Source organism: Ailuropoda melanoleuca, chromosome 14 (assembly GCF_002007445.2).
Source record: "Ailuropoda melanoleuca isolate Jingjing chromosome 14, ASM200744v2, whole genome shotgun sequence".
Classification (NCBI taxonomy): domain Eukaryota; kingdom Metazoa; phylum Chordata; class Mammalia; order Carnivora; family Ursidae; genus Ailuropoda; species Ailuropoda melanoleuca.
The window spans coordinates 44,763,124-44,775,134 of record NC_048231.1 but is presented as its reverse complement, the minus strand read 5'-3'; the positions used below and the strand labels follow the sequence as shown (position 1 = coordinate 44,775,134).

At 45.7% G+C, this 12,011-nt stretch overlaps 1 protein-coding gene across 1 annotated transcript in view; it reads left to right on the top strand.

The window, feature by feature from the left end:
- The window catches only part of MAPK1 (mitogen-activated protein kinase 1), a 108,058-nt gene that overhangs the window by 88,906 nt on the left and 7,141 nt on the right, over nucleotides 1–12,011 (top strand). The window contains exons 8-9 of the mRNA XM_034642779.1: nucleotides 6,326–6,435; nucleotides 8,912–9,037. Of these exons, the coding sequence (XP_034498670.1) occupies nucleotides 6,326–6,435; nucleotides 8,912–9,028 (227 nt within the window). The 3' untranslated portion in view covers nucleotides 9,029–9,037. The remainder of the gene's footprint in view (nucleotides 1–6,325; nucleotides 6,436–8,911; nucleotides 9,038–12,011) is intronic.

The window sequence follows — 12,011 nt, the reverse complement described above, 5'->3', positions numbered from 1 at the left end:
GTATTTTTCTGATCTCTGAATGGAGAAAGACTTCCTAGGCTGTAAAAACACACAAACCAAGAAAACAAACATAAGATAAAAATGGTAGATTTGACCACATAAAAGTTTAAAACTTAAAATAGATTAGATAGGTCAGGTGTGAGGAATAGGTAGAAAATGTTCCCAATTGAAGAACATTTGAAGGATCCCTATTCTAAAAGTATTAATGTTAAGGCAGCACAGTGCCATGGTTTAAGCTGTGTGCTCTAGAATCGGCCTCCTGATTTCAGATGGGCCCCACCACCTCAGATCTTCGACTTTGGACAAGTTATTTAACTTCTCTGTTTGACAGTTTCCTCATCTCAAAATTGGAATAAATTGCATTTCCCACCTCATAGGGTAATTTTGGGAGAGTTACATGAATTACTAGTTTATTGATATTACACTCATCATTAATATTAGTCATGCCTGAAGAACAGAGAGAAATCTAAGACCGTAATGGATAAATAAAGGAGCAAAGGACAAGAACACAATTTACATGAAGAAATAGTGAGATGAGGAAAAGTAGAAGGAACATTTTAGACAGTGGCAGTTGAGACTTGAGTTTGGACATACTAAATTTAAGGACACCTAAAGGCTAAATGTTGATTGAATGGTTGAGGAAACTATGATGCCTCTGCTTAAAGAAATATCATAAAGTCACTAGAAGTGACCCTTACAGTTTTTATAGCATGGGAAAATATTAATGAGCAATATTTACTGGGGAAATAATACAGTATTTTTTATATAAGGTGTGATCTCCACTATGTAAAAGAGCATGCAGAGAAAAATTCTACAGTATATGTCAGAAGATTAGCAGCGGTTACATTGAGCAATGGGGCTGTGCATGCTCGGGCTGAGAGATGGGATCATGGATGAGTCATTCACAGACTAGAGGGTCAGCTGTTTGAGGCTTTCTTGGTTCCACCTCACAAGAATACTGCCAACAGCTTACGCCTAAAGGAGGACTGTACTGGCTCTCATAACTTGACCGGTTCAGTGATGTTTGGATTCCAGCGCATAGGCCCTTTGACCAGAATCCGGACCTGTCTTTCAGTGTTGCCTTCCTGTCTGCTGTCTTTGTTCGTTAGCTCTATTCTTGTGGTGCTGGGATGGGCACCAGCAGCTCCAGGTCACACTGACCTGCTTCCTGATAGTTTCAACCCCACTGTGGGATTCATTGCTTCTTTGTACTCATCCCTCACCAGTCTTTGTGGCCAAGGGAACCCACATGAGTGTGGCTAGGCCATTGTCGCCATTCCCATGGCACAGCCAGGAGGTGTGGGCGAGCCTGAGAGCTCCCCGTGGCAAGCGCAGCTCCACAGTATTAGAGGGGCAGTGGGCACTGACAGGAAAGCCAACAGTTCTTTTTCTCCTGCTTCTGTTTATTTTTTAAAATTAAGAAAAGTGCAATTCCTATAAGAAGTCTGTCTCCATTTCTCAGATGACCTGTTTGAAAAGCTCCCAGACTCTGTAGTTGCACCTATAAATACATATATTAGTTGTGAATGGGGTTATAAGCTATATACTCTTTTGTTGCCTGCAGAGAATTGTATGTATCTGAAGTTTGGGTCGGCACTCTAGGCTAAAGATTTAGGAATTTTTTCACAGACGGCTTTTGGAATCATACAGAAGTTTGAGAGGGTAAGAAGAATGACATGTCAGAGCTAGAGAAGACAAACCTTCAATGGAAGAGGAGTAGGAACTCTTGAAAACTAGAAAGAATGATGGACAAAGAAAATAACTAATGCATATTTCACAGAAGCACTAGATGGCATCATGAGAAAGTAGATGTGCTCAGCAGTCTCCATGGAACAGAGGTTTCCAGTTGAGGGATCACTGGTGACTACCTAAGAGTATTTGAGGGGCCCCTGCGTGGCTCATTTGGTTGAGCATGTGACTCTTGGTTTTGGCTCAGGTCATGATCTTAGGGTCCTCAGATCGAGCCCCAATACAGGGCTCGTGCTCAGCCTGGAGTCTGCTTGTGATTCTCTCTCCCTCTCCCTCCTCTTCAGCCCCTCCCCCCACTCATGCATGCTTAAGCACATGCTTGTGCGTTCTGTCTGTGTCTCTCTCTTTCTCTCTCTCTCTCTCTCTCTCTTGCAAATAAATTTTTAAAAAAAGTAGTTGAAGCTCTCAGTGTGAACAGGAACTTTGAAATGGAAAGTGCAGACAGAAACAGCTGGTCCAGATGAAGGGGAGCTGGTTACATGTTGTGGAGGTTTGGCTTCAAACAGGGAGAGGGTCTCCTCTTTCTACAGTAAGGATATGTGTGAATCTGGTGGAGGGATGTCCAGGAGGGTTGCTCCTGCGGACCTCTGTTTTCTCAGCACCCTCAGGAAAACCTGCACAGAGTAGTGAGGTTCACATAGCAGGAAGGGTATGATTCAAGCTGTGTGAGTTGAGAAGAATCTTAGACTAGAAAAGCAGCTGAGCAGAGATTTCCCAGGACACTGGGGGCCTTGATAAAGATTAAAAAATCTTGAGTTTGTGTGGTACACAGTTCTTGATAGTGTGTTCCTTAGACCTCAGAGGTCCCCCAAGTCCTTTCAGGGTGTCCATAGGGTTAAAATTACTTTCATAGTAACACTAAGGTGTTCTCACACTTTCTCTGTGCTGCCATCTACGCTCTGGTGCAGAAGCAGTGGTGAGTAGAACTGTCAGCACCTCAACCCAGGACAAGGCAGTGGAGGTGCCATGCCCTCACCGCCAAACACCAATGCCAACTGCACGTAAGACAGTGTGTCTCTGACAGAGCAGTAAAAAGTACTTGCTTTAATAATAAAAATAAAAATAATTTAATATAAAAATAATACAAATATAAAAATATATATAAATATAAAAATAAAAACAATTTAATAAAAATTTTAAAAAGTACTTGATTTAATAAAATCCCACCCTTCTCTCATGTCTTCTGCACGTTGTGTGTGACAAAATGAGAACATAAACACATAGAGCATGTCTGCCACATACTGAATGCAGTGGTTTTTCTCAGAGAAAAGTGCTTGTACAGTTTGAACTGTGGCTGAATTAACTGCGTTTTAAGATCAGCCGTCAGTAAGTTTAAAGAGCAGGGTTCTAGGACTGGTAAGTTTGAAAAGCATTGTTGCAGTGGCACAGTTTGAACAGCTAGGTCTTTTTCTCTGGCCCTACCCAGAAATTCAGGCTGACAATGGGAGTGACAGGTTGCATGCAGCCTTGATCTTGGATGAGAGTTTTGCTGGATCAGTGAGATGGACCTGCAGTGGTGCTATGGAGAGCCAATCATATGGCTCACCCCAGGGTCTGTGCTGAGATGGGAAGGAAAAAAAGCTGATGGACCAGAAGGGCAGGGTCTTGTTGCTGTGTACCACTGAAGTTAAAGAGAATGCGTGGGATCCTAGGAGGCTACCAAGGAGAGTCAGGAATCATGGTCAGAAGTAATCCCATCCTCCAAGGGACTTCCAATCTTTTAGGGGAAATAAAACCTGTATCCAAGGAAGCATACGCACAAGCAGAGTGATTCATGCCATCTGAGTAGTGCCAGTGGATCGCTGTGTGGTGTGGGAGGAGGGAGGCCGGGCATTCTGACTGTGGGATCAGCACCTGCCAGCTGCTTCCCGTTCCTCTCCTTTTCTCCTTCTGTAGCTGTGAATAATGCAGAAATAGCACTAGCAATAAAAGGAAGCTGGAGATCCAGTTATTTTTCAAGTAGCAAAAAAAAAGCTGTCTTCTTTTGCAATTTTTGCCTCTAGGTTTAAGGGCCTAGAATTTAACTCGAAGGAACTAAAAGGTCTGTTTTAGAGCTCCTTAAGCTGCCAAATACCAGCTACCTTGAAGTGCTTCCCTACTTAGTACCAACAAGATCTGGAGGGGAAATATCCCCCAGTGGCTTAGAAATAATGCTGTCAGAATCTGACTGTGGCCAGACCCTCCTGGATTTTCCTGACGGATGGTGTCTTAACTGGACAAAAGGCCAAATGACTTCTGATCTCTCAAGAAAGTTCTTGGGGAGGGGTGCCTGGGTGACTCAGTTGGTTAAGCGTCCGATTCGGTTTTGGCTCAAGTCATGATCTTGGGGTCCCACATCAGGCTCTGCGCTCAGTGTGGAGTCTGCATGGGATTCCCTCCTTCCCCCTCTGTCCCTGCATGCACACATGCACGCTCTCTCCAATTAATAAATGAATGAAGTCTTAAAAAAATAAGTTCTTGGGGAATGTCTATGAGTTCTTTTGTGGTGGGGGAAATGGTGGAGGGGAGCAGTCAGTGGTTGGGAACAGTTGGGTAGGGTAGGTTTATTATCTGTGTTATGGATAGTTGGACTCTAATGCCCAGTAAGTGGTATGTCAGGTGTTCACATATCTGCTAGGGATTCTGTGGGACTTGTATTGGGGCCAGAAGCGCCTGATTTATTGACCATTGTGCTGCACTATCCTGACTCTTGAGAGAGCCGCCTCTGAAACCTAGCCTGTTCGTGAGCCCCCAAGACCCCGAGTTATGGCTGCAGTGATGAATACCTCTCCTGTCCAGACAGTGCTTTAGTCAGCACTCTAGATTCCTAGGAGCCTCCTCTGCGCCGAAAAGTTCTCCAGCCTGTAAAGCAAAATGGCACTGTTCCCTACTTTCCTGCGGTACACTCAGATGTATTGAAAAGATTATAGATAGAGGCAAATTCGAAAGTGTACTATTTGTAGAAATGCACTATGTAAAAAACTTTTTTACAGTTTGTTTTGTGGACATGAGAAAAGTTCTGTGTTGCGTGGAATTTCTCATGACAGTCCAGCATGTGGTTTACCACATTTATTATCTCCCAGTTGTCTTAAAGATTAAGGGTGGGTGACACGCAACAAAGGAAATCACAGGTAGTAGCCAGAGCTCAGTATGCACACGCAGGCACGCACACACATTTGTGCACGTGCGCACACATCCTCTCATGCCTGGGCTTTCAGTCACCTCAGGCAGTAAGGTGCTGCCTCCTCGTGCTTTCCGGAGGTTGACTTCTGGCACACAAGCGGTCAGGCACTTCAGATTCAGACAGTGTACTGGCCTGCTCCTCTTCAGGGTTGAACACCGTCTCTAGTGAGTAAATGATTAGAATTATTTTCCTTTATCATTCTACTCTCGGGACTTAGTGAAATGTGCTAATTTGCAGATGGATGAGATCGACGACCTAAGAAGTTATCACTGTAAGAAACAAGGCTTTGTTGAGTAGATGGCAGTGTTTTCATTTTCGGTTTTATTTTATTGATCACTGTGTTCTCTAAAAAAATGTTTTTTATGTCACCTAGTCGTTTTTCAGACTTGGAATACATTTTCAGACTTGTTCCTTGGAGTCCTTAGATTTTTTCAGGGGTGCCTCAGAGCTATGAGCTAGGACTTAAGAGAGCTGGGTAGCTCCTTACCTACTCCCTGTAGAGAGCCTTCAATTTGAGGAAAGGACCTGTTACCTAAATTAGAAACCACTGTTCGGAGCATCGTTAAATAAAAGCACACTTTTTTTTTTTTTTTTAAGAGCAGTAATGTCTTTTTTAGCATGTATTCTTTCTCATTGAAACTTGCTCCTGATATTAAATACAGGAACTGTTCGGTCACATTTCCCTTAACCCATATTCCGGCCTCTGTCAGCCAGGACCTTTGGCTTTCCCCTTGGCTTGAAGTAGTGCCTGGACCCTAGCTGTGGAGGCCATCAGGGTAAGCTATTCATTAGCTGTCCCTCCCTCTTGGTCCTTTTGATCCCACACTTGCTTCTATCCCTGCACTCTCTACATGGAGGAAATGTTCAGCTGCTGACTCCTGACCAGATCAAGAAAGATGTCAAGCTGCAGAGTGGGCCAGGGGGCCTGTGCTTCACACATGAATCTCAGCTGGGACCTAGAAACCATATAGGAGGACAAGTGACCATTGTCTTCTGTGACCTTGGAGGCCTACTCTATGTGTTGAAAGATAAATTGACCATTGCAGAGAGGACGTTGGAGTTGTCTTAAGAGACATACATATATAACACTTTACCTTCGGATGCCAGCAAAGCAGAGTAGTGATTTAGGAAAAGTTCAGGTTTTGTAGGCAGAGTTGAATTTGAACCCTGGTCTTCCACTTTTAGCCTTTGGCTGATCACGTGACCTTTCTGAGCCTGGGTCTGCGATTGTCAGATAGGCACAGTCTCAAGAAGCTCAGAGAGATAATAGGCATCCAGTGTGCCGGCTCTTCTCCCCATGGCGATGCTTAGTTCCATTGTTTTGTGGGTCAAGTTTACTTAAGCAGGAAATGGAAAGTAATTCAGTAAATGTTCCTTTGGCTTCTCACCACTGCAAAACCTTTCTCTTTGTAGCTCTGGATTTACTGGACAAGATGTTGACATTCAACCCTCACAAGAGGATTGAAGTAGAGCAGGCTCTGGCCCATCCATATCTGGAGCAGTATTACGACCCAAGCGATGAGGTAAGACCCACACTCCTGGCTGCTTCTTCAGGGAAATCTATCAACCAGCAGTAGGCCCAACCAGGAGGGGCCCAGATGTCATGCTTAGATTAGGACTAGAGCTGTCAGCACAGCTTGAAACTTCCCCACCCCACCCCCCAAGCCCCTTCTATCTTGAAAGCTTCCTCCAGGCCACCTGCAGCAGGGGTAGGGCTGCGGAAATGGATGAATAAAGGGGATCACAGATAAACAAGGGGTCCAAGGCTGGAGACCATTGTCATAGTTTGTGGCAGGAAGAGGTCTCTAAATCAGAGTGCTTGCCTGAGGGTGAAAAGGAGGCCAGCTGCCTGCTTGGGGAGGGGCATTGCAAAGCGAGGGGGGGTCAGCTTGGACAGTTCCCACTGTGGCTTGATGACTTCGTGTCTGTTGTGCCTCCTTGGGGATGGGAACACGAGCTTCTTGTGGTGAGAAATGAGTCCAGAGATGGATGTGGCAGGCCTCTGGAGCATGCTGGACAGCCAGGTAACGATACTGTGTGTCATGTTCTCCCCAGGAAAGTCCCGGTTCCCTGGTCTCTGAGTCTCCTGGGGCTTTATTCTCTGCACAGTAATGAAGAAAAATGCAACATGAACCAAAGTTTGGATCTTTCTAGTTGAGGTTCATGTATAGTCAGCAAGCCTTGACACTTGTTTTAAAAGGGGGAGATCTAGGGGCGCCTGGGTGGCACAGCGGTTAAGTGTCTGCCTTCGGCTCAGGGCGTGATCCCGGCGTTGTGGGATCGAGCCCCACATCAGGCTCCTCCACTGGGAGCCTGCTTCTTCCTCCCACTCCCCCTGCTTGTGTTCCCTCTCTCTCTGGCTGTCTCTATCTCTGTCAAATAAATAAAATCTTTAAAAAAATAAAAGGGGGAGATCCAAGCAGAGCTTGTTAAAGGGGAAAGTGGAAGAGAAAGGGAAAAGAGATAAAAGCTAAAAACTGATAAATGAAAGAGAAAGAAGAAATCAAAAAGAAAGTATTTCCTAATCAGACCCCTTCCATCTCTGTCCCCTCCCCTCAGAAATAATGGGGGCAGCTTGCAAAGATACCTCCAACGTAGTATATAACAGGAAAGGAGGGGAGAGTGTAAGGTTTGGGTTTCTGACTAGCTCTGTGAGCCCCCCATGTCCTAATCGTGAGCCTGGGTGGTACCCCAAACCAGAGTAGGGGGTTGGGAAGACCAGAAGGATGGCATATGTAGGACACCAGTGTGACCCCCACACATGGACCTGCCCCTCAAAGAGGGCTAGCTGCTTATTTTTCTCTCATGGACATTAATCCTTTTCCCCCTTTCAAAGAAACCAGTGCTTAGTGCAGAGTTTGGTGTCCATGTTTCCTTACCCCTAAAGGCCTGGTTGTGAGGATTGCATAGATAAAATCTAGGAGTGCCTGGTAACTACTAGGCATCCACTGATTGATAGCGGTAATCCTCATCAGATTCATCCTAGAACATTGTGTTAGTTTGGGGGTACTTAAAAATCAAAATATAAATAATATCAATTGACTGATTTCCTTTTTCAGCTATATATATGAATTCCTTGACAGAGACACTTTAAATATGTACTTTTTTTATTTTAAGGTTTTTTATTTATTTATTTGAGAAGGAGAGAGAAAGAGCAAGCACACAAGCAGGGAGTAGGAGCAGAGGGACAGGGAAAAGCAGACACCCCACTGAGCCAGGGATGTGGGTCTGGCTGATATGGGGCTTGATCCCAGGACCCTGAGATCGTGACCTAAGCCAAATGCAGACACTTAAGCGACTGAGCCACCCAGGCGCCCCTTAAATATGTACTTAAATAGCCTTCTGATTAGGTCTAGAGTGTGCTGAAAAATAAAAATGAAAACTTGCAGAAAACTATGACACAGATCATTTGGTAGTCTTGTTACACAGATACTAAGATTTTGGAATATTTTCTTCTTGGTCTTATATTTCTGTATCTAAATTTTTTTTTTAAATAGGTTCATTTTGTTTAACACAAATGTGCACATTTCCCCATGATATTAATCTTCCTTACAGCTTCACTTTTTTATGGCTCCATAATATTTTTTTATATGAAGATGACTGTAATGTATTTAGTCAAGTACATTGATTTGAGTATCATGGTTTTTGATTGTATAAATGTATCACCACCACCCCCACAACAGCAAATTTCTATTACTTCAACATTTAGTGCCTTAAAAATTTGAGAATGGTTTTGAGATTAGTGATAAATTCGGAAGAATGCTCAAAGTGGATTTAGTTTCTCCCCCTGCATTTACTACACGTTCATACGATATACGCCTTTTGGAATGCATAGGTGGGACATGCATGCACAGGCGCTTTATCAGAGCTCTTGGTTTCCATAGACGTCAGTGCTGCTGTATATGTTTCAGAGTCGAAGCCACAGACATTATGAATCCGTGCACGACTACCTCCACCATAACCATTCTTGTCTGCTCCGTGTTCTGTGCTCTCCTACAGCCCATCGCTGAGGCGCCATTCAAGTTTGACATGGAGCTGGATGACCTGCCCAAGGAAAAGCTCAAAGAACTCATCTTCGAAGAGACAGCTAGATTCCAGCCGGGATACAGATCTTAAATTTGCCAGGTACCTAGAGCTTTAAAGGCACCATAAACCCTGGTGAGGGGAAGAGAATATAAATTAAATGTTATTAGAAAGATTTTTGGGGCGCCTGGGTGGCACAGCGGTTAAGCATCTGCCTTTGGCTCAGGGCGTGATCCCGGCGTTCTGGGATCGAGCTCCACATCAGGCTCCTCTGCTATGAGCCTGCTTCTTCCTCTCCCATTCTCCCTACTTGTGTTCCCTCTCTCGCTGGCTATCTCTATCTCTGTCGAATTAATAAATAAAATCTTTAAAAAAAAAAAAAAGATTTCCTTGAGTTCCATGAGGAAGCTTCCTGTGCTTAAGTCAGAAAGTCTGGTGAACAGTGCAGTGGTATCGGTAAGATTTTCAAGAAATTGTGTTCAAGAAAGAAGGAAATGCAGATCTTGATTTTAGAGAACACGCAGAAAGAGGAGAGAGAATAGTATGGGAACTCGAGTGAGTGGAGGAGTGAGAATTGTGTTCAAGTCTGTAGAAATGAGCAGTGAAGTCAGGAATGACAACCAAGAGCTGATGCATTTGCTGGAGAAATACTTTGGGCAGAATGGCCTGGGGAGGGGCTGGAGGTGTTTTTCCACAGACAGTGGTGTTGTGTGCAGCCCGCCGACAAGTGGCCGCGGGGCTGCTGTGCCTGTGCCGCCAGAACAGGAGGCTCCCTGAGGGCAGGGAGAGAGGAAGGGGTCTGTGGCAGTATACATCTGATAGAACTGTATCTCTGCTCTATTCTTCCCTGCCCTGTTCATTCTGTTTTCATACGTTAGGATCTAGAGACGATGGTTCAGGCTGAGGGTTGGCCGTACCAAGGCTCAAAAGCAGAAGCTGCTTGGGATATTTCACACAGAGGGCGTATTACTGGTCAGAGGGCATTAGAAGGGCCGGAAAGCCAAGGGTGGGGTTACCTGCTGATTAGTAACCCGAGAAAGCTGTTCCTGGAGGCCTCCAGCTAAAGGAACAAAAGTAACGTGGTGTTAGCCAGGATCCTTCATCACACAGCAAGGGTGCTGGACCACTGCTGTAATTGCAGCTGTTAGAGCATCACCATTGCTAAGAAGGGGTCAGGACCCTCTCCTGCCACTGATGTGGGGGATCTCTGGAGCCTGAAGCCGCCATTACCATCCAGTGCCTCTGAAACCAGGATCCTCCCTCCTCCTGAAAAGTCATGTGTCACTAAGAAGCAGAAAAAAAGGAAACCTGGCTTTTCCTATGTGTGCCAGCTATTGGCAGAATCTCATCAGAAGCCAGTCACCAATGAAGTGCAACAGTGCAGTTGACAAGCTCCCAGCCCTATCATTAAGAACAGAGGACAGGGGAAGGGTGGAAAGGATCTGAGAACAGACATGGCCAGCTCAGCCTCAGCCATGCAAGCCAGGCAGAGTAAGGCTGGGAACCAGGAGAGAGTACGCTCTACTAGTGTGGGGGACAGAAAATGGGGTTTTCAGAAGTCTGGTATCTGAGCTTGGAGGGTTGGAGGAGAAGACTGGATGGAAGATGAGCTCAAAATTAATCTGTGAGCTTCCAGACCAGAGAGCTTGAGGCTTGGTCGAGGGTTGTAGAGGCAAGAAGCGGTGTTCAGAAGAGTGGGGGAGTGCAAAGTCTGAAAGACTCCAGATTTCCTAACCCTAGTGCCTGACACTGGACATGTTCTAGAAGACAAACTTAAAGCAAGTGAAGTGTGGGAGAAGCACGGGCTTACGGGACATTAGGAGCCCTTGGGGAAGTGTCTGAATGAGAGTGGGAGGGCGTTAACAGGAGGCTGAGGAGGACAGAGTCTAGCAAGGCTTGGTTTCATTTATCCTTTCATTCCTCATGTTGTGACAATCTATTAAAGTATTTGCTATGTACAGTCATCTACAAGGTCACTCGCTGATAGAAAGTCAGACCCCAGGACCCAACCATTTTCACTCCCTAACTTGAGTCTCCTTGGGTTCTCCTTCCCGGTCCCTTTGCTTGGTGCTCACAGTGGAAGGGGTCCTCTCTCTCCCAGAGCCTGCTCTCTCCCTTCCCTGTGTCTGCACAAGTCAGATCACCTGCCTCGGGGTTTTGTAGATAAAGGTTTATCTGGCCCTTTACAGGAACAGGTGTTCTGACCCCTGGCCTAGAATATTGAGCTGAGCTACTTCCATTGCTTCATAATCCCTTTAACAGCTCATTTTCCTGAAGTCTGTCGGTGGCCTCTGTTTTTCTCCATCTTTTTCTTGTTGAGTTCACACATACTGCATGCTTCCTCTGGGACAGGCACGTGTGGGGAGCAGGGCAAACAAACCTAAACCTGGCCTCAAAGGAGCACATGGTTTAGTAGGGGACAAAGACACACAGAACTACCACGCATATTTTTGGTGTGAAAGAGAGTGCCAGGAAGGGGGCATTCCGCTGTCCGGGGAGGTTCTCAGCAGTGCAGGGCCAGGGAGTCAGGCCCGTGTGGGAAACTGAAGCCCAGGCTTACCAAGGAGCCCGCCTCTCCCTCACAGGCATCTTCGGGTTCCTGAAGCATCGGGGCAGGTGACTCTAGGGCAGTAAGGATACTGGGTAACCTCAGAGAGCAGATACCCTTGGGACCGCTGGCACGGCTACTGGAAGAAAAGGGCAGTGTACCCGCCACAGGGGAACAAAACAAAGGCGAGCATGCTCCTGGGCTGCAGGGCGCAGCTACCTGCTGGCCTGATGTCTCCTGAAGTCCGAGTTAGCAGATGGAGGCCACGGCGGCTGCCAGGGTCTACCCCAGTTCTGAGAGTCCAGGACTAGGGCTTGTTACCAGGGACACAGGTGGCAGAGATGGTCATTCTGTTTACTTCACTTTCTCCACGGGAACAAAAGGCATGGTACTTGCTTATAGCCTTTTTCCCCCTACTTTTTGTTACTGAATTATAATTGGCGTATTATATTAGCTTCAGGTGTACAGCATAATGTTTGATTATTGTACATCAAAAATAATCACCTCAGTAGATCTAGTTACTTCCAA